The sequence below is a fragment of the Trifolium pratense genome, linkage group LG6 (genome assembly GCF_020283565.1).
Source record: "Trifolium pratense cultivar HEN17-A07 linkage group LG6, ARS_RC_1.1, whole genome shotgun sequence".
Taxonomy (NCBI): Eukaryota; Viridiplantae; Streptophyta; class Magnoliopsida; order Fabales; family Fabaceae; genus Trifolium; species Trifolium pratense.
Genome location: NC_060064.1, coordinates 7,479,911 through 7,504,862, shown reverse-complemented (window position 1 = coordinate 7,504,862; position 24,952 = coordinate 7,479,911). Strand labels below are relative to the sequence as shown.

At 33.3% G+C, this 24,952-nt stretch overlaps 4 protein-coding genes and 1 non-coding gene across 5 annotated transcripts; 4 read left to right on the top strand and 1 right to left on the bottom strand.

Moving 5' to 3' along the window:
* Positions 1-984: 984 nt before the first annotated feature.
* LOC123889420 (E3 ubiquitin-protein ligase RFWD3) lies at positions 985-6,421 on the bottom strand. Its single transcript, XM_045938763.1, has 13 exons — positions 5,736-6,421; positions 5,532-5,607; positions 5,326-5,415; positions 5,199-5,243; positions 4,972-5,052; positions 4,508-4,604; positions 4,281-4,339; positions 3,993-4,106; positions 3,746-3,885; positions 3,628-3,667; positions 2,412-2,474; positions 2,148-2,338; positions 985-1,602 (listed from the first exon to the last, which is right to left on the bottom strand). Exons 1-13 carry the CDS (start codon positions 6,248-6,250, stop codon positions 1,128-1,130), a joined length of 1,986 nt encoding a protein of 661 aa, XP_045794719.1. The 5' UTR covers positions 6,251-6,421; the 3' UTR covers positions 985-1,127.
* Positions 6,422-8,035: 1,614 nt separating this feature from the next.
* LOC123892754 (dual specificity phosphatase Cdc25) lies at positions 8,036-10,519 on the top strand. The gene is made up of 2 exons (XM_045942612.1): positions 8,036-8,295; positions 10,125-10,519. The coding sequence occupies exons 1-2, from the start codon at positions 8,074-8,076 to the stop codon at positions 10,296-10,298; spliced, it is 396 nt and encodes a 131-aa protein (XP_045798568.1). The 5' UTR covers positions 8,036-8,073; the 3' UTR covers positions 10,299-10,519.
* A 1,834-nt stretch (positions 10,520-12,353) lies between these two features.
* Positions 12,354-12,427, top strand: TRNAI-AAU. The gene has a single exon. It is a non-coding gene; the product is annotated as a tRNA-Ile (tRNA).
* A 4-nt stretch (positions 12,428-12,431) lies between these two features.
* Positions 12,432-15,882, top strand: LOC123893200. Its single transcript, XM_045943132.1, has 4 exons — positions 12,432-12,580; positions 12,669-12,746; positions 13,113-13,208; positions 15,614-15,882. The coding sequence occupies exons 1-4, from the start codon at positions 12,578-12,580 to the stop codon at positions 15,686-15,688; spliced, it is 252 nt and encodes an 83-aa protein (XP_045799088.1). The 5' UTR covers positions 12,432-12,577; the 3' UTR covers positions 15,689-15,882.
* A 2,657-nt stretch (positions 15,883-18,539) lies between these two features.
* Positions 18,540-21,831, top strand: LOC123891922 (ACT domain-containing protein ACR10-like). The gene is made up of 6 exons (XM_045941789.1): positions 18,540-18,912; positions 19,051-19,269; positions 20,063-20,168; positions 20,383-20,698; positions 20,977-21,261; positions 21,356-21,831. Exons 1-6 carry the CDS (start codon positions 18,759-18,761, stop codon positions 21,491-21,493), a joined length of 1,218 nt encoding a protein of 405 aa, XP_045797745.1. The 5' UTR covers positions 18,540-18,758; the 3' UTR covers positions 21,494-21,831.
* Positions 21,832-24,952: the final 3,121 nt, after the last annotated feature.

Genomic DNA, 24,952 nt, shown 5'->3' with positions numbered 1-24,952 from the left:
TGTCTCTTTGATGGTTGTTATCATTTAATAAAGGTTTTATAGTAGATAATCAACGAAAAGTACAAGTACAACTTGTTAGTAATATTAACATAGGATGCAAAAATGTGCCCAAAAGTCTCAAATTTTTATAGGATGCAAAACACTGTTATGGAGCTTTGATACTAACATGTGAGAGGGGAAATCACAATTTGTAGTAGAGGAGCATTGCTCAACAAAAGGAAAGGAGAAACATGGGAGTACTAGCATCTAATAGAAAAGGGTGGTTGGGCTCTAGTTAAACTATGTAGCAGTAGTAGGCACTTATGCAACTATTCGCACATTTCCATGCCATAGGGGTGTTGAATTCAACAACTTTTGGGGAACGAATCTAAGGAATCAATACCATATCCCTCTATCTCAATCACGGCAGAGACAATTTCACACATAGGACATTTTACATTTATGTGGAAGGTGCAATAGATGCATCGACTAGTAGATTGTAAGTGATTGTGATTGAAAAAACGGTGGTGGGAGCTAAATGGATATGACTGTTTGCAATTCAAAGTATTGTTGATGTCAACAGCCGTGCTACTTTGCACATTTGTGAAAGATAGTTCTAACTACCAGAAGACAATTGAGTGAACTGGGATCCTCTCTATATAATTGACCCATATTTGGAGAGAGATACATAAAAGGATTTCTCTCCAAATTAAAGTGCATGTTAAATCGAGAGGATCACAATTCCAATTAAGTTGAAGCAAGTGGGGTGGTTAGAATGTAACATACAAATCAATTTGAGTTGCCAATTTTGAAAAATACGACCCAGAGACTCAAATCAATCTTCATTGATTTATCCTGGTCAGTACATACTTTGTCCTTAATGATGGCAAAGAATCAAATCAAAATATGACCCAGAGACTCAAACCAATAATATAAATATCAATATTACGGCTCTAAAATATAGGAATAGGAATAATTACAAAAAGAAATACCATTGCAATATAATTAGGGAAAAAAGAACAAATCATTCACTGGCTCGTAGCAAAGTAATAAATATCTCGACTACTTTATGGACAGCTGAAATTCTGAGAAACAAAATTTACCAAGAACCAACATCTACGAACCAAGTATAGAATTAATTACCTTAATCACGAGAGATTGGTACGGAAAAGTTGCAATAAATTCTCACTTAAGCAGCCAAGCATTCCATAACTAGGTGAGTACCTAATATCACGGGCCTGAGCTGGCATTTTGAATCGCTGAATAACACTAAAAGATGGCAAGTCTTGCAAGACCAAGTCACATGTAGCTTCATCTCCAGATGCAAACATTCTATTCTGATTCTCTATGTCTATAATTACAGATTTTGGTAGTCGAATTTTACTTACATTGGCATACGAGGAACCCATCTTTTGGAAATCATTACCGCCCATTCTCTTTAACAATACATTAGAGCCCTGTACTCCTTGTCCAGTAACATATGAAGGAGTGGGCGATGGTGGAGAAAGAGGCACATCCATGTTGAACTTTGGACGGTATGAAACAACAATGTCATCGCTGCTCGGACAATAGGCAAGGGATATACAAACTCCTTGATCATCGGTCCCGGGAACCATAAACGGCCTTCATATTTTCAGAAGGAAAAAAAAAATGGAGCATCAGGAGAGCTAAATATAGCATAAACTTTTATCCAAAAATTGCTTCCAAAATCTAATATGGCCTTGTAGAACCAAAACTAAAATGGGAAAAAATTCATCATATGCAAAAGAACCGTCTAAAAAAATGGAGAATATAACTTGAGTTTAATGGTGATTCATTGTCAGTGTAACTTGGCTTTACAAACATCCAATGAAAACTCACCAACATAGGTTCATTTTGCAACCACTCTTTAAAAAAACCAACACTTGATTTTCATTGGATGTCAGTCTAAAACTAGTTTACATTGACAGTGCATGCACTCTATTCTCATATAATTTTTAAAAAGCACGCTACACTATCATGCAAACACCAGGACAAAAGTAATATAAAAATTAAAACTGTCATTCAAAATTGAAAAACACAATTACTACCTGATAGTGACAGGAAACAAGTTGAATACAATATTTACAAGGCATTGATAAAACAAAAGTAAGTGTAAAGCTAATATCCATAAAATTTAAACAGCCTACCGTTCTTCAGAATCAATGTCCCACTGACAAGGGCCGATAGCAGATGCAGATAGGATGGTTCTGGCACCAGAAGAGAGACTCGTTGTTTGGGCAAGAGATTGCAAACTATGAACAGGGTTGCTAGTCAACCCAGCTAAAGATTTTAAGGGTCCTGCAGTTTGTCTCATGTCAAACACCAGGACAGAACCATTCTGCAGGTAAGTCATATAAAGATTAGCATATGAAGTTCCTAGATCCAACAAATACAAAAATAGAAGGGCTTACCTGCAATCCAGCATATATGTTATGTGTACTGATGTGATCCCATGAACACGACCAAGCAGGAACCTGGAATGCCATTATAGCAAGTTATAAACCCCACAGAATGACAAGTAAATTGACCGGTGAAGATTGCAATGTTTAAACAATAACATCAGTGCAACAAAGAGGAAGTACAAAAATTTACTATTATAGGGCATGCTTGTTTTAGATTCTCTAAATATCATTCTGTTATAAATAATTTGGAGATTATTCTTTTAGACTTTTTAAAAAAAGCACAAACCGGGTTGAAAAATCATACAAGTTTAAAATTATGCATGTTTAAATAATTTTTCATTAAGACGGTTCGTTAAGAGTCCCAAATTGGTTGAGATATGGCCCGACAGTGTGTTTATAAGTGCAGTAGTCATCACCTTACAAGCCGGTTTTGTAAGGTTGAGTTGGGCTCGACCCTATTTCTAGGATTGTATCAAAGTCTATCCAGGATCTGTTGGGCCACATGCTACGTTTCCACTATCAGATCACTCAGGCCACACTCCAGATGTCCAGCCCTGGGCGTAGGGCGGTTGTGTTAAAGAGTCTCACATTGGATGAGATATGGTTTGGCAGTATATTTACAAGTGGGGCGGTCATCATCTTATAAGCCGATTTTGTAAGCTAGAGTTAGGCTCAATCCAAATTCTAAGATGGTTGAAAAAGCATATAGACACCATAAATTATGTTTTTCCCTCCCTTCAATTAAAAATGATTTTCTTCAAAACTTAATTGAAATAGCTATTTTATTTTCAACATAAAAATCATTTTTCAAGAAAATAATTTTTTAAAATAGCTTGCACATAAACATAACTAGAAGTCTAGAACCTCAAAATTTATTTTAAAAAAAAATCTAAAACAAACAGGCTCATAAGCCTATTTTGATAAGTACATGGGAGCCTTTTCTATTATTTTTTAGGTTTTGCAGGAACCAAAACGGTCCTCTTGCGGTATTTGGTGTTTTTGAGGTTGGAGAGAGATTCTATAATTGTTAGGATAGTAAGATAGTCATTTGCGGCATAAAGTGGTTTTCTTACACTTCTTTTCTGATGCTCATTTAATGGGTACTTCAAAATATAGTGCTTAGATCTAATTTTCCAAAATCCCATCTTGGCTGTTCATTTTAGTTTCCTTTTTATTATCAAAAGTTTTATTTTCACTAAATCAGAATTATGGATCAAACTCATACCTGAAGATCATAATTGAGAACAGGGGTGCCGCTGTCGAGGCTGTAATAAAATGAAATACATTAACAAACAAATTTTACACTGTAAGACCAAATGAATCAGTACCTAATGCAACTATACCTGAGCACTGATAATGTCTTCCCAAATGAAGCATAGAGGGCCTGTCTACTATCAAAAGGAGAAATATGCAGGTCTCTAATACCATTTGTAGATGATGGTAGTACAATATCTTGCATCTCAAATGGAGATATCAAGCTCATCTATAAAGCCAGGTTTCCATAAAGGTCAAAGTGAAATTGGTCAATGAATGAAGGGATTTAAAAGCCAAACATGTAACTAATGAATATTTCAAATTCAAGAATCTTACTTTAGTTAGCAAGTGCACATCATCACCCATTGCTTTTTCCTTTCGTGCGATTAATAAAATTTGATTAGAAGTGTCCATATCAAACACACGAGCACCTTCTAGGCGAAATGTTTTCTAAAAACGGGGAAACAAATTAGTAAATAAAATTCATGTTATGGAAAACAAACTACATCATATATTAATGCTTAACAAAATGTTTTTATTACATTCTAGGCATTTGAAGAAAATTGGATCATAAAAAATAAAATTGGATCATAAAGTAGATAAGAGAAAGAGAAAATGGCACACCTGACATTCAAAATTGCAAAACGATCCTTTTCCCTGGGACATTGGGTTATAGTTGCGCTCTGCAAGATTAATCGAGTGAAAAATACAATGTGCTCAGTGAAATTAACTGCAAAGTTTCTTTTGGTTCACAAAAGGCTTTTATTGTTATTAACAGAGGAGGGGGAAGCAAATCAAGACAGGTCTTATGAGGTGATGATACAGCATTTGAATTTTTAAACATTTATTACCGGAATCATATCTCCATTGAGAGTTCCCACCGGCAACCATTAATTCAGATTGTCTACGCTGCATATCTAGTACCAGCTGCTCCAAATAAGTGTTTCTCTGCAGAACCAAATTACAAACTAAAATTATTTAAAACAACACATGTAAAGAGACCAATAACAATCAAACAGAAAGGCTTATATAATTTGCAACAAATCATTGCATGGACTCTTATGGAATAGAATCATTAGAAACCAATAAAATGGTTATTGATTATTAAAGCACCACGGTAGCAAAGTAGATAGAAATTTGGAGATGTTAAATTGTTGCCATTATGCAAGTAATGGGTGGGAGACTGGAGCAAAAATGTCAGTAAACATGACACAGCTCTGCCAAATATTCCAAATAGAAATACTAACAGGCTTTCTGCAATCTAAATGGCAAGTATGCATCTATCATCCTCATAATAGTAATGCAAAAAGTATACCTTGGTAAGTTTCTGAACATCAAGATGCAGTTCAGCTTCCCTCTTCTTCCACCCCATTTCTTTCTTGCGCCAACTACCATCCTAAGAACATAATTGACAAATTTTCTTAACAAAGACTAATGAAAACACATTCTTCTATATTCTGAGATAAGTCAAGCCCACAAAATGCAATAAGAAAATCATCCAAACGGAAAAAAAGAGTTTTTGTAAAGAAAACGGCATCCTACCTTACTCTCAAGAGACACACATTTGCTCTCAAGTGACCGAATTCTCTGCCAACAGAAAAAACAGATCATCAGGTAAACAAATTTCTTGAAAATTAAAACTTTCTTTTGATCTTAACATTGAAACAACCTTCTGAGATTCTTCATCAACAGCAACTATTCGAGAAGCATATAGTTTCCTCACATCCTTCATTGAACATTTCATATTACATTGAGGACACTACAACAAAAGGACACAATATTATTGTTAAAAACCCTCTCCCAATGTTCTATTGTTGGTATATAAATTCAAAAAAACAATTTACATTCAAAGTTCTACACACATTATACAATTACCTTCCCCGAATTTTTTCGCTGTTGAAGCCACTTTTTAATGCAAGACATGCCATAAATATGTCCACAAGGAAGACAACTAAATTCATTCAACACAGAAAATAGATCAATCACAATTCAACAATGCCTATTTCTATAATAATAATAATAATTTAACTTAATATTTCAAATAAAATTAATTGCAGAATTAGGGTTTAGCGGTGGCACCAGACGTGATGATCCCCATTTTCGGTCCAAGCATCCATACAAATAGGGCAAATGAGGCCGTCAATGTCGGTACGGTGGTCATTATCTTGGCTACAGTCGGCAGCGCTTTCGATTGGAATCGAAGAACACGAAGCTTCTCCTGCTTCGATTCTGCGGCGTTTATTTCTCTCATCTTCAACTGAATTTTGCCGGTCATCATCGGGAATAACAATTACTTCATCAGATGTAGAATTCCGATGAGCTTCGTGAGAAACCCTAGATGCCGGCGGTACGTTGGGAACATACTCTTCATCGTCTTCTTCATCTTCTTCATCCTCTTCTTCGTCTTCATCTTCTTCTTCGTCGCTATCTTCTTCGTTGCCGGAGTGTCCATCAAATACTAAATTGATGAATCGACGATCTGCTCCGGCGGCAATTAGATCTTCTCTGGTCGGAATTTCGCTCTCGTTGAAGTTGAGCAATTCGGGGGGAACAGTGGGGTCGTTGTAGGGCCACTCGTCGAATGGAAAATTCATTTGTGTGAGTATTTTGCATAGAACTTGGGGCCAAGAAGAAAATAAGAGTAAGACGAAAACACTGTAATGTAACGATAGAGAGAAGGGTAGACAGACGTTTAAATGTAACGAGGGGGCACCCAAAGGCGCGGAAACAGCCCGCTTTGTTTCTAGATAATTTATTTCGGTTTGTACCACAATCTTTCATGAAAAAATTTCTGCCAAATTATATGTCGTTTTACGATGTCAATAAAATATTGAATGCTATTTTTCCTCTTATACCCTTACTTTTTTATTAATCTCTATTCTTTCAATTCTTCAATTTATCTTTCTCATATAATTAATAAAGAATAATTTTGTAAATTAATTCAAAATTTCTCTTTTTCAAGCAAAAATAATTAATATGCGTAAAAGTGTCAAATTGACGTATATTGTGGTACAGAAGGAGTAGGTTTTAATGGTTTGAGCGAAACAACTTATACAAATAAGTAAGAATAAGTAAGCTTTTATGTATGATGATAAGTTTTTCAAATTAGTTTACGAGAAAACAGTTTATAAAGATACATTTTTTGTTAGTAAAAACTTATGAATTAACATAAAAGTTTATTTATTTGCGTAAGTTATTTTCATATACTCGAAAATAAGATAAATCCAAACGGATCTAAATATGCAAAAGAGTGTGTTTCAAACTTGTAAAACATTTTTTGTAGACTTCTCGAACAATAATGATGCAACAAAAGTGAAAAACATAAGCCTCTCATTTACATAAAAAATAATTATGAGTAAACTTCTCTTCAAGATATTAAGACCGAAAATAAAAAAAAATTGTACTACAAATAGTTACATTTTCTTCACAATAATAATAAAAACTATAGAAAATTATATTAACCTTCCTCCAGAAAGAAGTTGCCCTACCTAAACATAAAAGTTGGCAATACAAAATAAAAAGGTGTAAGAATGGAATAAAATATATATTGAAGAATCACATCACTTGGTCATTAGTGCAGCTGCAAATATAAATAAATGTATGAACTAAAAGGTTACTTTGCATCAAAGAAAGTGATGTGTAATTAAAATCTACTGTTATACAAATGAAAGGTCTCATGAATAAGAATTATGAGTAAAATTTTTAATTTTTATAATAAAACTCATTTATAAGAAAATGGTCGTAGGTTTATAACGGAAAAAAGTAAAGAAAAGAAAGGTCATACACAGATGACAATAATGTAAGCAGAAATGATGTGGCATTTTAAGTGGCTGACGTGGCTAAATGAAGAAATTTCATTGGTTTAAGTGGATTAGAGTTTATAAAAGTAATATGATAACTATCTAGGATTTATAGATGTAAATAGATTATATATTGTTAAGACTCACCAACTTTATAATTTCCTCGGCTAAAATACGTGACTAGTTCGAAACTAGTAATATTAATTGAGTTTAATTGTTGTGCACTGTCGGTGTAAAGATTCTTTACACATACATCCAATGATACATTGCCACGTCATTTAATGAATGTGACACATCATGTATTTTTAAATACCATACATGATGTGTCAATATATTATTGAATGCATGTGTAAAATAATTTTACACCAATGATGCATATAAATTAAATTCATATTAATTTAAGAGTCACTTTTCAATCAGAATACTAGTAATATTTAAGAGAAAAATAAATTAATAAACTTAATTAATTTTTGTTACATGAGATTGAGAATTATTTGGAATCGGGTGGTACATCCGGTTGGGTTGCAAAACGAGTCGGTTCGGGGCAAGGCGTTCATTCCCGAAATAAAAGTCAGACAGAGGCATTGGAATCGGAAAGAGGAGAGAAAAGAGTAGAGATGGCTCGCAGCATCTCATATGTGACAGGGTCGCAGCTTCTCTCTCTAAAACGCCAACCAACCATCGCCATCGTCGATGTCAGAGACGACGAGAGGAGTCACGATGGTCACATATCCGGTTCTCTTCATTACGCAAGCGACGGTTTCTCTCAAAACATCTCTAAGCTCCTTCAAGATGTTAAAGGCAAAGACACACTCGTTTTTCACTGCGCTCTAAGTCAGGTTAGTGGGTCTACCCTCGTATCTAAGCTATAAGTTGTTTTCATAATCTATCCTATACAGCTTATAGAAATAATCTATAAAGAGCTTATAAACATGATGCTCTCCCAAAGAATTTCTCTAGTGCTTATTATTAGAATATAGAAATTAATATAGAGTTAGTTGGTAGTTAGAAATTAGTTAGAGTTGCTTACTCTATTAGTTACTAGTTGAGTTCTATAAATAATAGAAATTGCACCGTTACTCTTCCAATTATTCTTCTATACAAAAATTTGTTGCACTATTACCCTTCCAGTTAGTCTCATCCAACATATGTGCCATTTTCATCAAAATATTCACCATGGTGCAACAAGGTAACAGAGGTGAACCGGAAGGATAACAGTGCAACAAGTTAAAATCATAAAGGATCTATTTGTTATCTAAAAAATTTAAAGACCTAACTGTTACCTAAAAAACTTAAAAGACCTAACTATTACAAAAATACAAACGCGAAACCTAAAGCACCACTGGATGCATTTGACCTACTAATTATACTGCAAACTTTTTTGGCTACTTGGTACACAGTATTATACGAAACACATAAAGCACAAGGTGTAAAATTGTTAAAAGGCAGAAGAACAATTACTTCAGATTTGGCGGAAAACAAATAAGTTGTGGATGAAAAGTGACGGATAAGATTAGTTCGTATTGTTTTGTGAATAGTGTTTTCATAAACACTAGCACTTTCCTAGTAAAGTGATGGTTATTGCTGCTTGCCATCCCATTCTTCTAAATAAAGCTGAATACGTAGCACATGTTAGTAGGTCTGTATGTATATTCTCCATGATCAAGCCGAAAGGAATGTTGTGTGAGGGGTGTGTTGGAGAGGCAAAACAGTCCCGTGTCACCATTTAAAAGCCAAGCCTGTGTGAAAGTTGGCTGTTGACAGCTGACACAATTAAGTATGTGTATCATAGATTAAAAACTGTTTTTTGATGTAGATTAGCGACAAACCTACAAGTTTTACCCAAACCAAGATAGATGGACAGTCTTGATGTGTAGAAAAACTGTTTGTCATTCATTGTCAAAGAGGAGGTAGTGGAATATAACTCTCTATTGTCATATAACATTGTTTTACCTAGCTTTTCACCACTTCTCCAGACACAAATGACAGCTATGTGAATTTCTGTTCCGAGCAACTCCTTTAGCAAAAGACGATGTTCCTTATTTTGGGGTTATCCTTGTCAGGTCTGTAGCTGACTAACTGCTGTGTAGAGAGAGAGAGAGAAAGAGTAGTTTGGTTCAAAGGCGGAGTTTAAAATTGGAGAGGTAGTTGGCCAAAAGAAAATTGAGGAAGGAGAGGGAGGAAAGCGGAAAGCGATCAGCTTGGGAGAAATAGGCCGCAATAGTTTCAGAGGATGATAACTCTTTTCTTTAAGAAAGAGAACAAAAATTATTCAACGTTTACATTATGTATTCTCATTTGTTTGCATTAACCTTATTCAACTGGCTTATGCAAAGTGGCACATCAAGTATTCTCACTCTGTATCTGATTCCTGCCCTTAGGATGTTTTTGTTGTTATAGAATTTCAAAGCTTACATGTTTGGTTTACCAGTTCCGCACTCTAATTGATAGCGATTTTATGGATGTGCATAATGATTTTTATATTTTAAGGTTGTAACATCTTAAAACTATCAACTTGACTTGCCTTATCAGGAACACGTTTCTACTGATTGAGTCATGATATTTGAGAAGCTTTTTTGTAATGGGAACAAGTATCTTTGTATGCCCTTTTGTATGATACCTGAATGTCTCTGTCTCTAAACTGAAAGTGGTATGAACTATTTTATAGGTTCGAGGCCCAAGTTGTGCTAGGAAGCTTGCTAATTTTCTTGAAGAGAGCAAGGAAGATGTTGGGATAAAGAACATCATGGTCTTAGAACGTGGATTCAATGGGTGGGAAGCTTCTGGTAGACCTGTTTGCCGCTGCAAAAATGTTCCTTGCAAGGAGCATGAGAATGCTTAATCAAAGACGTCTTTGTGGTTGAGATGGAATTATGGAAGTCTGTCGTCTTTCCTGTGTTATCTATCTGCAAACATTTGTATACTATTATAATTACATCATTGTATAAATCATAGGTAAGCTGAATACCTAGTTTCTATTTTCTCCACCACTTTATGATGTAAGAAATCCTTGAATGGAGATTGACAAGAATAACAAAATTACTTGCTCAATTTCTTTCTGAACTTCTCTACAGTATCTCGTAAGGCAATTTGATGAATATGGTTGAGAAATTCTGCTTTGACTAGTTTCACGAGTGTGTTGTGGATGACTAGCATTTTAGGGATTTCGAGTTAATCCTATGTTTGCAACAAGCTTTCTTAAATGTAGATAATATGGGCGAGTCTGAAGGTTGCTTTGTTAGTTATACCCATGGCATATATTTTTTAATGTTTGATGGATGCAATAGCTTGTTTGGTTTAGATTTCCATGAAAATATAAACAAAAAAAAAAACGCTTCTCTAAGCACTTTTTATCAAAGCAACATGTCACATGTATGCTTTGATCAAAATCTTATTTGACCCTCTCAAAAAGCTTAACTAAACATCCTAAACTGATCTCCATGGTCCATATTGTCTACAATTTTGGATGTGCTTCTGAAATGCTAGTTGTGTCTCATCCTCGTGGTTCATTTGTAAGCTTTGACTAAAACCTTATTTGATCCTATGCAACAGCTAAACAAAACATGCTAAACTTACCTAAAGCAACTTGCATCGTCATGTTTTAGACGAGTTGATGATATAACTAGACGAGACATGTTGACACATTTTACCGCCCTTACTTTAGAGGCGTTTCAGAATAGCTCTATTTGCATCCCATTCTTGGTGCTCGTATACAAGTTACTAGTATTGTCAAAATCTCATATGACCCTCTCCACTTTGCATATTGTTTACTAGTATTTTTATAGGTGATTATAAAACTCATACCCGCGGCTACCCATTCAAACCATACTCGCTTTGACGGGGAAAACCCGAGTTGACTGGGTTTGAGTTTGGGTTTGAGTTTTTCCCGATTTCAAAAGATGGGTTTGGGGCGGGTAATGGGTACATTGATACTCACCCCGAACTCGTCCCGCTTATACTAAATATTAGATTTCACCTCTTTTAAATCAGAAACTCTTAAACAATCACTTAAATTACGTTCATATATTTATTTTTTATTTTAATTTGAGTATTAAACAAACCATTTACTTTATTTTTTTCTTCTTTATTTAAAAAAATATTGTTGAGAGAAAATAATTTTGGACATTTAACTTTTTTTTTTAATAAAAATATACTAAAATATAATCTAAATTCATGTGGAAAGAGGCGTAATGGGGATACCCGTAACACGATGGGGATACCCGATCCCCGTTGGGTATGAGTTTGGGGTTTTCATTTTTATCCCCGCTCGAATTTGGGATGAGTTTGGGGAAACCCGAACTTTATGGGTTTGAGTTTGGGGAGGGCAAAACCCGTCCCCACCCCATTGCCATACCTACCCATTTCCATTTGTCTTCTATGTTTCTATTATTACTAACTACACAATGGAAATCCAAGCAACCTAAATTAGTTGTTAGCACAAATTTGAAGAGTTATTATCATCACATTTTCCAAATTTGTATCTTTCTAATGGTCTTGAGTTTTGGCTGAGAATTAAATTGATAAGGTAGATAGAAAAAATCAACTCCTCTCACTAACAAAATAACAAGTCACATTTACCACTACAAAAAATAATTACAGTAACATCTCTTATAAGTTTAAATTAGCTCATGAATTATTTACATATCAATATTTTAGAAGCTTTCTCTTCTTATTAATCTTCTCTACAAACATCTATAAGCTCATAAAGACTTTTTTAGCCGTGAAAATTTCATAGTCATGCATTCATGCCGACTAAAAACAGATTAATAGATAGATGTTGAACCATAGATAGAACGAGTTTTTATCATGAAGTACTACATTATTTTAGTTTTAATAGATGACGACACGGATTTAGTTATGCGAATAACTAATATTCCAAATACAAAGTAAACATCAAGGCCCATTAGCTCAGTTGGTTAGAGCGTCGTGCTAATAACGCGAAGGTCGCAGGTTCGAGACCTGCATGGGCCAATTCTTTTGTTTTTTTTTTATTAAATTATTATTTTTTAATTCAACACATCTATTACTTGTGTTCGAAGAACGTTACTCTCGTCTTCTACGCCTCGTGACTCTTGCATCAACTCCAAAGTCTCCGACCAAAATCGATAATTCAATTCCATCATGGTAATTCCCTATTTTCTCTTTTGATTTTCCATTGATCGATTCATATTGTTGATTCTAAATTGTTTGCAATTTTTTTATTATTATTTAGGTTTGCTTGTTTTGCTTATTGCCCCTTTTCCTCGTTCCAATCGTTAACGTATTGCCAATTCTCTTCTATTATGTCATGGTAAGTGCTTCATTCATTCCATTATTTCTTCAATTAGTTCTCTGGATCCATAATTATCTCGTTCTTTCCCATGATTTTGAATAAATTACCAATTTTCAATTCTATTATTCTAATTAACCCTATTTTGAAAACTTTGTGCTAAAGTTTGTTTTTTTTGTGAGGGTTAGGGTGAGTATAATTTCATGTAATAATTGTCTTTGATCTTTTTGCAAATTCAAAGGAAGTGATTTATATTTTTGTGTACTAATGTTTGGGGAAAATCATTGTAGGAGAAATTTGAATCAATCCCAACTTTCTCTTGATGGATTATAAGTGGATATCTGTATTCCTATTTTCATTAATTTTTGAACTTAATAAAATTTTCAGGGAAAAATATACGGACTTTTCGGCTGGGAGTATAGGAAACCAGTGATGACCCCTCCGGCATGTCCTTATAAACCTGCGGCCAAAAGCGACAGTAAAGTAAGTGAATGACGATGAAGTGTACTGTATTCTGTTAAGCTGTATAGTTAATTTCATCTCGATTTGTGAACTTCTGTTTTGTTAAAATACCTGGGATTGTGATCCTTCTTTTTATGGCTAAAGTAGGAAATGATTAATCTATGTTTTTAGAGATCAATCTTAGGCTTAGAACAAACCTCAAAGTTATAACAATAATAACAATGATACCTTGTTTGCTCTCAAGTATCGACCAAAGTTATTCCCACATGGTTTTGTCTATTCTTTGAACCATAACCTTGATTCCGATTCAGTAACGATGTTACTATTGGAGGTGAATAAGAAGTCTTGATGAAGGTGATCTGAGCACCCATTTAGTGGAAAAACAACCTTCTAACTATCCAAGTACCAAGTGGTCATAGGTCTCATGAATCAGAAAATCTCAAAATGAAGCAGCTCAAGAATAACCAACAATAGGAATGCACAAGTAAATGAGAAGCCAATATAAAACATGACAACGATCCATATCCACGTTCAAATCAGCCTAGCCACTCTTAGTCCAAATTAATCTTCAAATCATTCAACTAACAACGGCCTTGTAGAATGTATACGTTGGAAGACATGACTGTCAAACTCTTGAATTAACCCTTATGAATTTACTACTATAGGTATAAGCATAAAAATCGAGTTAACCAGCCTATAGAATAATTTTGTTTCCAGCTTAGGTAGACGTGTATAGATTCACAAAATCCTGAGTTTGAGGATGATTGAACGAATCTACAATATAATGGTTATTTTCCCCTAAATGACAATGTTTTGGTATTTTTTAGAAGACCCAAAATGTAACAGTTGAGTAGTAAGGTTCTGCAGTGCACAAAATATTAACCTTGCAGTTGCAGCACCACCCGACTCCAAAAATACACCCAATCTAACATATATCCCAACACAAGCCCATCTCCATGAGGAGAATGATATTGTATTGAGTCTTAACTCTTAACCCCCATAGCTCCCAAGCATAGAGGAAATGAGGAATTAGAGAACATGAGCAAACTCATGGTAGCAAGTTTTGCTATGTTCCAATCAAGCCAATGAAGTGAATGGACCCAACTGCAATGAGATGCAACCTAGCTCTATCAAGCTGAATCTAACTCCAACAAAGGAAACCCAATCCCACCATCCTTCATGACTTCACTCTTAAGTAATTTGGATCCTTGTGATTTGCCAATTTGTCTATTCATTTTCAACTTATTATGGTGTTTTATTTTTTAATGTTGAGTTATGAACCTATCTTGTCATTTGTGAATGCGTCCATTAATTTTGAATTGTTATGTTGTGTTTGGGCATTTTGTTGTGTCCATCAAGAGATTGTGTTTGAATAAAGTGGTATACTTGCTTATTGAAGCTGCTCTCCTTATATTATTCATACTTTGCTTAATTATAATATTAAGATTTCTGTTAGTAAGCCTTCTATCAAGCATGCCTATGCTAGGCGTAAGCCCAAAGACCCAAAGTAGTTAAGCCCATATTATGTTAGTAGGTGTGTTGCTTATTACTGATCATTCGATTGTTTTATTATGTGAGTGGGTTTGGGGGAAACTAGGCTCTCTGAAGTCCTAGAGGTTGATTAATTTCCTGCAGATACTTACTGGAATTCTGTCTGTTTCTATTCCCAAATTATAATAAATATCTCTGTTGGCAGTTTCTCAGAGAATCAGAAAAATAGTGAAATAGTGACTATTCTCATTACATATTCTATAAAATCATACTGTATCCTATGTCATATTGTATCCTATCAATTTCCTTTCTGCCTGATAGTTTTTGAGACCCAGTAAACAGTGTTTTAGGTCTACTGTTCTAGTTAAAGGTGTACTTTGTCCTGGAAGAGTATCCTAGATTTATAATCAGAGGAGAACTCTATGTTATTAAATACTCCAGGTTTACCGTTCTACAGTAACCTGGATATCATTCGATCACAATATTTCTCTAGACATTGTTCTATGTTACCTGATACTGATAGGATGATATGCTATTCTTCAAGGGTGGTCACATAAACAATTGGCGGAAATAATACTTTGACAGAGGGAGAAAAGATGAATATATGATCCATGTCATAATTGTGAGTAAAACATAGTCGTAGTTGTTTGGTTTTCCAAATGATAAATAAAAAAGGAAAAATAGATTAAGTGGCATGCTCATATTAGTTATCCATACATCTCCCTCCCTTTATTTACGATTTGTTGGAGTTTGAGTGTTCCTCGATGGTCGGTTCCGTTTCTGTTTTGGGTTTTCTGCATCATTCATGAATGCCATGTACGCATTTACATCATTACATGCCTAGCAACACATGATTTAAGGGACCTAGAAACACATGTTAATGGTTTAATATTTGAAACTGCCATGAAATTGAACAAATCTAAATTATATTGCAGGTCGAAGCAGAAGCTGCACCAGCTCCAGTAGAACATCATGTTAAAGCTGGAGGAGTAGATGTGAAACAGGACTAACATCACATCTCATATATAACTGAAGATGATTCAAAATATAAATTATAAATCGGAAATGATCTTAAAAACTGAATCTTATATTACATGTATATAGGAGTATTGTTAGTTCTGTTTGGATTGCACTGTTTTCTGATATATTGGAGTAAAAAATGAATCCAATTCAATAAAAAACGAATTTTCTAAGTTTTATATTAGTTATCTGTTTTTGGTTTAGTTATTGAGATTCACATGGTCTTCAATATACGAGTGATTTGCTTGCTTTAACTTCAATAACTCATCTCTGGTTGTGCCGCCGGCACGAGGGGTCAGGATTCCTTTGGGATCAAAGCAGAATATTCTGTTATTTTAAAAAAAAAAACAGAATATTCATTCTTAAAATCTTTTGCAAAAGAATCCATAAGATCTAGTTAGTGGGGCTGGGGGACCTTTGAACAAAACTTGGTGTTTCTTATAATTTTTCTTCCAAGTGGGAAGTAATGCTTATGTTTGTTTACCTATAATATCTTTCAAGTATTATTTATTTATTAGATACGTCACTGATTAGTCTCATTTTAATTTTATCTACTCTTAACTGCCGACTTTTTGCGGCAAAATGAGATCATATTTCTTTTGTTCCTATCAAGACATTTTCCTTCTATGCATGCATGTGGAAATTAAGGAGAGGGGTGGTCCAGATTCCAAATTTTTGATTATAAAAGCATGTGTTAAATTGATTATTTAAAGTGGACTTTGAGTGAGTGCTCATAGAATAAGAACAGTACATATCCATAATAGTGTTATATAAATTGCTTAGATAAAATGTTACTTTCGCCAACTTTTTTGTTAGCAAATTTTGGGATATTCCCTCCAAGTTTTGACTCCACAAGAGTCCGTTGAAGTGAAACAATGAAACTTCGAGGAAACCACATGTTAGCTGTATATTCCACTCCAATTTAAGTTAATTTTGCGTAATTTTTACAATTAGATTAATAAATTTTATTATTAATTAATATCAAATGATATATGATGATATTTAGTGTTCCATTGGATGATTGTCTTTAAATAATTACTTTTTAAATAATTGTCTTTACAAATATATGTAATTTTGTTTGATTAAAAAAAGTACAAGTAATTTAAAAATATATAGAGTATATAAAGTTAGTACTAAAAATAAATGAATTGATTAATAAAAAGTAGACGCCTAAAAACTCCTATGGATATGGATTGGAGTTGGAGCATGCCAACTTAGTGGAATCGGAATTTTCTTTGTATCTTTTTTCTAAAGTGCTTCCCCATTTTCCAAGTTTCCCACCAAGAATACAACATGCTTGCAACTTACTTAAGCATGGCTATTGGAATGATTTTGATTCGATAATTGTAATTAACCTTTTCCATTGATTAATAAAACCTTTTCCATTGATTAATAAAAGTAAAATGTACTACCAGTAATTAATTTACACGAGTTAATGACAATGGTTGAATACTGACATGTTATTGTCTCCTCTAGTGCGGGAAAAAGGTATCGATAAGTAACCATGGTTACCTAATTACCACTTTTACATTAATTAATTAAATTAAATTAAACCAAAGGTAATCCAAAACCACAAGCAACAGAGTAGTTCTTTCCTTCCTTCCTGGTTTTTTTTTTCTTTACAAATTCCTTCCTCCCTAGTTCTTTGGTAGTAATATGTAGAGTTTAGTGGAGTGTCATTTTAACGCACTCACTCACACTCACACTCACAATGCTACTATATTAATAATTTTAAAAATATGCGTTTTCACAATCAATACTCCCTCTATCCTGATTTATAAACAAAATTCTACTTTTCAGATTCATTCAATAATGAATGTATTTGATTTATAATATTGGTCAAATACATTAGTTTTTCAATAAATCTGAAAAGTTGACTTTTGCTTATAATTAAGGAGTGAGGAAGTATGTTTTTATATTATTTGTATTCAATATTTTTGACTTTTAGGCCTAATGATATGAATATTTTAAAAAGAGTTCAAAATATATGCGTAACAGTACCACTTCTCATAGATATCTATAAATATAGTTTTTATTTTAATTTTTTTTATACTAGAACTTCGACCCGTAATTAACCTAATATGTAATCAAAAAATAAAAACTTAAATATTGAAAGGTGTAATAAAAAAAGTTGAGTAACACTAAAAATTAGTTCAACAATAAATTTAGAAAAATGTCCCATTCTAAACAAATTTGTATTTTTCTTTAAAAAATAAACCTTCAATTTGGTCCCTGAACTATTAATCTCTCTCCTATTTGGTCCCCAAATTATAAAAATATACCAAATGGTCCCTAAACTATTAATAATCCATCAATTTGGTCCTTATATTTTCATTTTTCTCTCATGTTTTTAAGAGAATTGAGGGACTAAATTGATGTATTAATAATAGTTTAAGGACTATTTAGTATATTTTGATAGTTTAAGAACGAGATGTTGATAGTTTAGGGACCAAATTGATGGTTTATTCTTTTTTAATATAAAGCTGCAATAAAAAGAGAGTAAAAAGAATAAGGTTTAGGATTAGCATTTGTTAGCGAACTTATAAGAGATTAACTAATTATAATTGGATGTGATTATGTGAACCACATGTTTAAGCGATGGAAAATAAGAGGGAAAAGAATCACAATCGAAACATTTAATAGTTAAAAGACTTTATAACAACCCTTTGAAAACTCAAACATACAAAATGGAGGGATCTAGGTTCAAAACCTCAATCATGACCTTCGACCTAACAATTTCAACATCAGTTGAACATAAATTTGTGGACCGATTTATCTTTTATTTATTTATGTATAATTATTTTGGATATAAAAGAATTCCATCTAAAATCTAAAATATTTATAGTCTCATAACTGTCTTCAAATACTCCGTTTTTTTCTCTCGTTATCTCCGTTGTCCATTTCGTAACGCAAGTTTCACCTTTCTTTCTTCTTTCTCAATTTCACACTACTCCACTAGCACACAGTAAAAATCGTTTAGCGTTTAATTACTCAATTAAATTTTCAAAATACTAGATTAATTAAAACCATAACAACAACAATAGTAATAGTGTTGCTATTATGGGTATACTACAAGACGATGTTGTGATTATCAGAGAACCAGAAAAACAAGATGAAGCCACAATCATAACTGTTAACTGCCCCGACAAAACCGGTCTAGGTTCTGATTTATGTCGGATCATTCTCTTTTTTCATCTCACCATTCTTAGAGGAGGTAATACATATTCAAAATCCAATCTTTCTCTATTGTTTTTGTTGTTTGTATGAATTTAGCATCTGGGTTTGTGTCTTTTGATTCTTTTAAGTTTTGAGAATGATTTGGTTTTTGTTTTGTTTGGTTGAATGAATGAAGATGTTTCAACTGATGGAAAATGGTGCTATATAGTATTTTGGGTGGTGGGAAAAGAAAAAACAAGGTGGAATTTGTTGAAGAAGAGATTAATTGCTGCTTGTCCTACTTGTTCTTCTGCTTCTGGAATTTCTTATTATTGTTCTGATTTGCAGCCTCCAAAGCCTCATGATGTTTATCTTTTGAAGTTTTCTTGCAATGATCGTAAAGGTCTTTTACATGGTAATTTTCTCTTTTGAATTTCAATTCTTATATATGTGTGTTTGTTTTAAGATCAGTGCATGTTTGAATTGATGGTAAGAAATTGACAAAATTAGGGCGTCACTGTGATTTTATTGAAGCTTCCAAGCGTAGCTTTTGTCAAAATCGTTGTGAATGTTTGTTGAAACTTGAAAGCTCATATTCTCCTATTGTGAGCATGTTTTGTATCAAAGAAATGGTCAAATGGGAGGAATTGTACTCAAATCTAGTAAAAGTATAGATTTTTTCGGTGAAAATATGGCTTTTTAATGGTCTTAGACGAAGTGGTAAGCACCACTGAAACCTGAAACTCTCACACACAACTGTGACTGTGAGGTCCCGAGTGAAGATGTTTGATATAACAATTTCGACATTTGCCGGTTGAGTTAGGACTTGTGGAATGAAAATATAGCTTTTGAATTTACTAGAATTGATTTTGACTTCTATCAAACCATATTTAGTGAACATATAGATAAAATTGATTGTCTCAAAATATCAATTTGACCAAGAGTAGGTAAAAGCATTCAAAATTTCGAACATGTATGTTGATTTGCTCTTGCAATCTTGCAGATGGCGGTTTGAGGTTTCATGATGATATGATGTACTTATTGTTTTTCAAACTTTCCAATTCCAAAGCTTCATTATGTATCTTTTTGTTGTAGATTCTTCTTTCCTTAAATTTTGTCATCCTTTCTACATGGAATATTGAACTGTCTTGCTTAAGCTTGTTTTTGACGGATCAAAAAACTAACAAATTATCTTCATTTTGAGACAGATGTCACAGAAGTTCTTTGTGAGCTAGAGCTCACCATAAAGAAAGTGAAGGTCTCTACTACACCTGACGGCAAAGTGTTGGATCTGTTTTTCATCACAGATACAAGGTTCTAGATTTCTATACATGTATATTGTTGGAAGAGACTTGTGTTGTAAATTTGTTCCTTATAATTGTTAGTTCTTTCTTTATGTATTTACTAAAACTGTCTATTGGATAATCACTCTTATGAAGTTTTGTTATATATCTTGTTTTGTGAAATCAATTTTTCTTAGCTCAAGAAATGTGCTTAACTAACCTACTGTATAATCTTATATAATCAGGGAACTTCTACACACACAGAAGAGAAGGGATGGCACGATTGATAAGTTAACAGCCATTTTGGAGGATATCTTCACTACAATTGACATTGAATTAGTTGGCTCAGAAACTACCGTTTTTTCTCAAGCATCTTCATCTCTTCCAAATGCAATCACAGATGTCTTTGATTCGCAAAGTGGGACTTCCACATCAGATTCAGTTTCTATTGTGATGGACAATACATTGAGTCCAGCTCACACTCTTGTCCAAATTATGTGCCAAAATCACAAAGGTCTTCTTTTTGACATCATGAGAACTTTGAAGGACTTCAATATTCAGGTATAGTAATTCGAAGTTCAAATAATCAAACATTTTTTAATAATCCTTTTATGCTTGATATGTAGTACCAACACTTCAGATTAAAAACGTTTCTGGTGTCCAACACCTACACACATGGTTACACTCAAATATTTCACTTTCTGAAATTATTATGAATGTTAACATGTGTCGGCAGTGTCGTGTCCGGTGTTTGTGTTAGTGCTTCATAGGGCTTAATGGCATTTTCTTATTCGTCTTATTTAGTATGCTAAATTAAACCAAATTTGTCATGTAAACAGATATCTTATGGGAGATTTTCAAAGAAATCTAGAGGAAAATGTGAGATTGACTTGTTCATCATGCAAATTGATGGAAAAAAGATAGTTGATCCAAGCAAAAAGGAGTCTTTGTCGTCACGTCTTAAGACGGAACTACTCCGTCCACTCAAAGTAGCTGTTGTGAGCAGGGGTCCTGATACAGAGTTGCTGGTTGCAAACCCTGTGGAATTGGCAGGCAAAGGAAGGCCTCTTGTTTTTCATGATATCACTCTTGCTCTCAAAATGCTTGGACTTTGCATCTTTTCGGTATTTACTCATTCGATATGGTCTATGTTACTTCACACAGTTTAGTAGATTGAGTGTGATCATATTTAGTATTTACTCACCATTGTTTCAACAGGCTGAAGTTGGAAGGCATGTGATCGGAGACCGCGAGTGCGAAGTTTATAGAGTCTTGCTTGACGAAGGCGAGGGGTTATCTTTTCCAAGGAACAAAATTGAGAAGGGAGTTTGGAAAATGTTGATGGGCTGGGAGTGATCCATAAATGGTTGGTGGCATTGTTCTTTTAGATGAACATGTCTCCTTGTACAATATAGATAACATGGTTACTATATAGTTCCTAGGTTGAATTAGATAGATCGATATAATTGTGATATATATATTGTGTAAATATTAATCTTGTCGATCACTAATATTTTTTAGAGTTTTTGTAAATATAATTTGATGTGTATAAAGTTAAGGGATGTAGCAACTACAACTAGCAAGTTAATGTAACAAAAGATAGGAGCAAGAGGGTTGGTCATAGCATTTTATGTATGAAATGAAATATTGTAAAGTGGTTATATTAATGATTAAGTGGTAGGAGTATTCACTTACTATTGCATTCATGTTAAATAATGGTACAGTTTCACGCTGTAATTAATCACGGTCGTTGATTTGAGATCGACAATTCAAATTTAAAATACAATTTTATATAGCAAAACGACCTCAACCATCGATAAACAATCAGACGGCCTAGATCAATTACAGCACTCTGATGTAACTGTGAGAAATCCATTTCCTCACTGCTCCTACGATTTTTTTTGGGACAAAAACAAGGATTGGAATTGTTACAAAATTCATCACAAGATATTTTTCTCTGCTTGCAAATATGACAATGACATACTACTAATTTTGTAATGAATGAAAGTGCCTTAGTTTTGAAGCCACTCTGTTGACATTTATTTGGTTAGTTGGTACCATGACTTATCAGTTATGTGTTTTTCTTGCACACAACACAACTACTCGTTGCTTCTTATGTATGCTGCTTCATTTTTTATTCAAGGCGGTTTCCTAAAATACGACCTTGACTACACCAAGTTGCTTCATTGTCACGTTAATCTAATCAATTAGATTTGTTTAACGTAGACTTCATCGTTGTTATTGTTGTCCCCCACATGAGATGACATTAATATCACTCGGGGCATTTATGTTACATCATATCCATAGACCTTAACTTTAGTTATTTCCGCTCATCCATTAGTTTGTAGGCACGTGTTCAACGATCTAAACTAGTTAACGTTATGGATAGTACTTCCTCAATCCTTAATTATAAGCAAAAGTCAATTTTTCAGATTCATTGAATCACTTATGTATCTGGACTATAATGTAGACCACATACATCAATTTTTCAATGAATCTAAAAAATAATTTTTTTTTCTTATAATTAAGGATGGAGGGAGTAGTACTAATTAAGGAAATTAAAATAGTAGAACTATATTAAAATTTATATATTAAATAATATTTATATAACATAAAAAAAAATGATTTTTTCAATGTAAAAATTAATTTTTTGTATTCTTAATATGCGCAACTAGAATGACACTAGTTCGCATGACCCTAATTAATATATGCAATTTATAATATAAAGTTTTATGATTTGGCGTGAAGTCTGATAAAAAATTATTCCCACTAAGAATCAAACTTGAATTTTTTTAAATGATTCATCATAGAAGAAGTTTATTAATCACTTAAGTCTAATGTTCTGATTAAAATTAAATTTTTAGAGGAATTAATTCAACAAGATAGATATTTTAGAGGAAATAAAAATATATCAATCATTATAAATTGTTCAAGTTTTGTGGAAAATTTAAGATGACACTTTTGGAGGAATGCAGTATAAGAAAATATTTTTTTTCTTACCATTAACATCAAGAAAATTAAAGAATTCTATTTGTTGCTAACTTGCTATGCCGTATCTCATATACTACTAATAATATTCCCATTTGTCAGCATCAACTATATATGCTACAAAGACACTGGGAAGGACAAGATTCATTCATGATATTATATACCAAAAATAATAATAATATTGGTGTGTTGTGTTTATCTGGTATATACCGCTGACATTAAATTAGTTTAGATTATGCAATTTGATCTATTCTCACTTTTTTATTTTAATTATATAATAATAATAATTATTCGTTGTTGCCTTTTAACACGTCCTTCTCGTTGTCCTTATTAATCGTTAATAGTGGTATAAAAATAGAACAACTTAACGACGTTTTTCATCTAGGTGCCCGTTTTAAGAGTGAATAAAATTTAAGTTAGTTGGTGTAATGGTGATTGGCGTTGAATTTGGTAGGGAGGACCACGGTTCGATCTTCGCAGCTGTGATTGAAAGGAGGCTGAAACCATTTAATGTCAGAATCGACTCCGGAACCAGATTAAACTGGTGGTGAAAAAAAATTAACAATCTTTTGACAAAGGTATTTTTTTTCTTTCTTTGTTTTGTAAATAGGAAAACTTAGTTTGGAAAGACACATTTTAATGAAAACCCCTAGAACCGAGTTTAATGAACATTTATATTAGGAGTCTCGAGTATATTAAAGTTTTCAATGTGATGTACCCGTGAGCTTAGCTCAGTTGGTAGGGATATCGCATTATATGTGCAGGAGCCCGGGTTCGAACCCGGGACACTCCACTAATTCAAGGTGGATTTTCTAGCCACTAAGCTACTTGACAAAAAAAAAAGTTTTCAATGTGATATTTAAATTATGAGACTTGTCTACCTAATGAACTATTTTTTGGATTGGACTCTCCTCATGTGTTTAAGTCCTACGATTGGTGTTTTCATTGAGTGGTGCATGAAGCTGCAGGAAGGGAAATGGCTACCATCAAAGGCATGACAATGTTAGGAGTCCCACATAAAGTGATCAATATAGTACTTAAGCTATGAGACTCTCCCATTGAACTACCGTTTTGAGTTGGACTCTCTCCACATATGCTCTCCGCATCGAGTAGTTTATGCCTTTCTTTTTAGGACTAATGTTTTGTTCCATTTCAACTACGCCGCCACATTATATTATGCGTGTTGTATTATTTTATATGAACTATTATTGATCTTGATTTATAAACAATGTGAAACTTTAAAGTATACTTGAACAAACGTGAGTTGAAATCTAAATTCTATAGAAGAATGTGGGTGTTGTATATTGTTATAAGTATGTGCTCTTTAATTTTAATTCCCTTTTGAACCATATTTTGGAGTAATTAATTCCTCTTTGACAAGTTGTAGAGAAAGTGATTAAGACAATTTAAATGTAGAGAACAATGAATATTACTAACAATATTAACATTGACCATTTCTAAAGAAGAACAATAAACATAGAGGAAACCAATTACAAAGTTGAATATTAATGAAGCCAAAAGTTATGGATTATAATTTCCAATATATTTTTAACTTGTGCAACACGCCAGCTACCACTCCCCAAAATGTAATTTCTGCAAAGATAACATATAAAAGAGTTCCCACTCTCTCTGAATTCCAAACATCAACAAACACATGCTTCTGGATCCAATGTACCTAATTTATATTTTCATATCCAAAATGAAAACATATTAGTACAAAGCTATATACATATTATATACGGTATCATATATAAGCAAAAATTCATTTTCAGGTGCATTGAATAATTGATATATTTTGATTCATACTATAGAACAAATACACCAGTT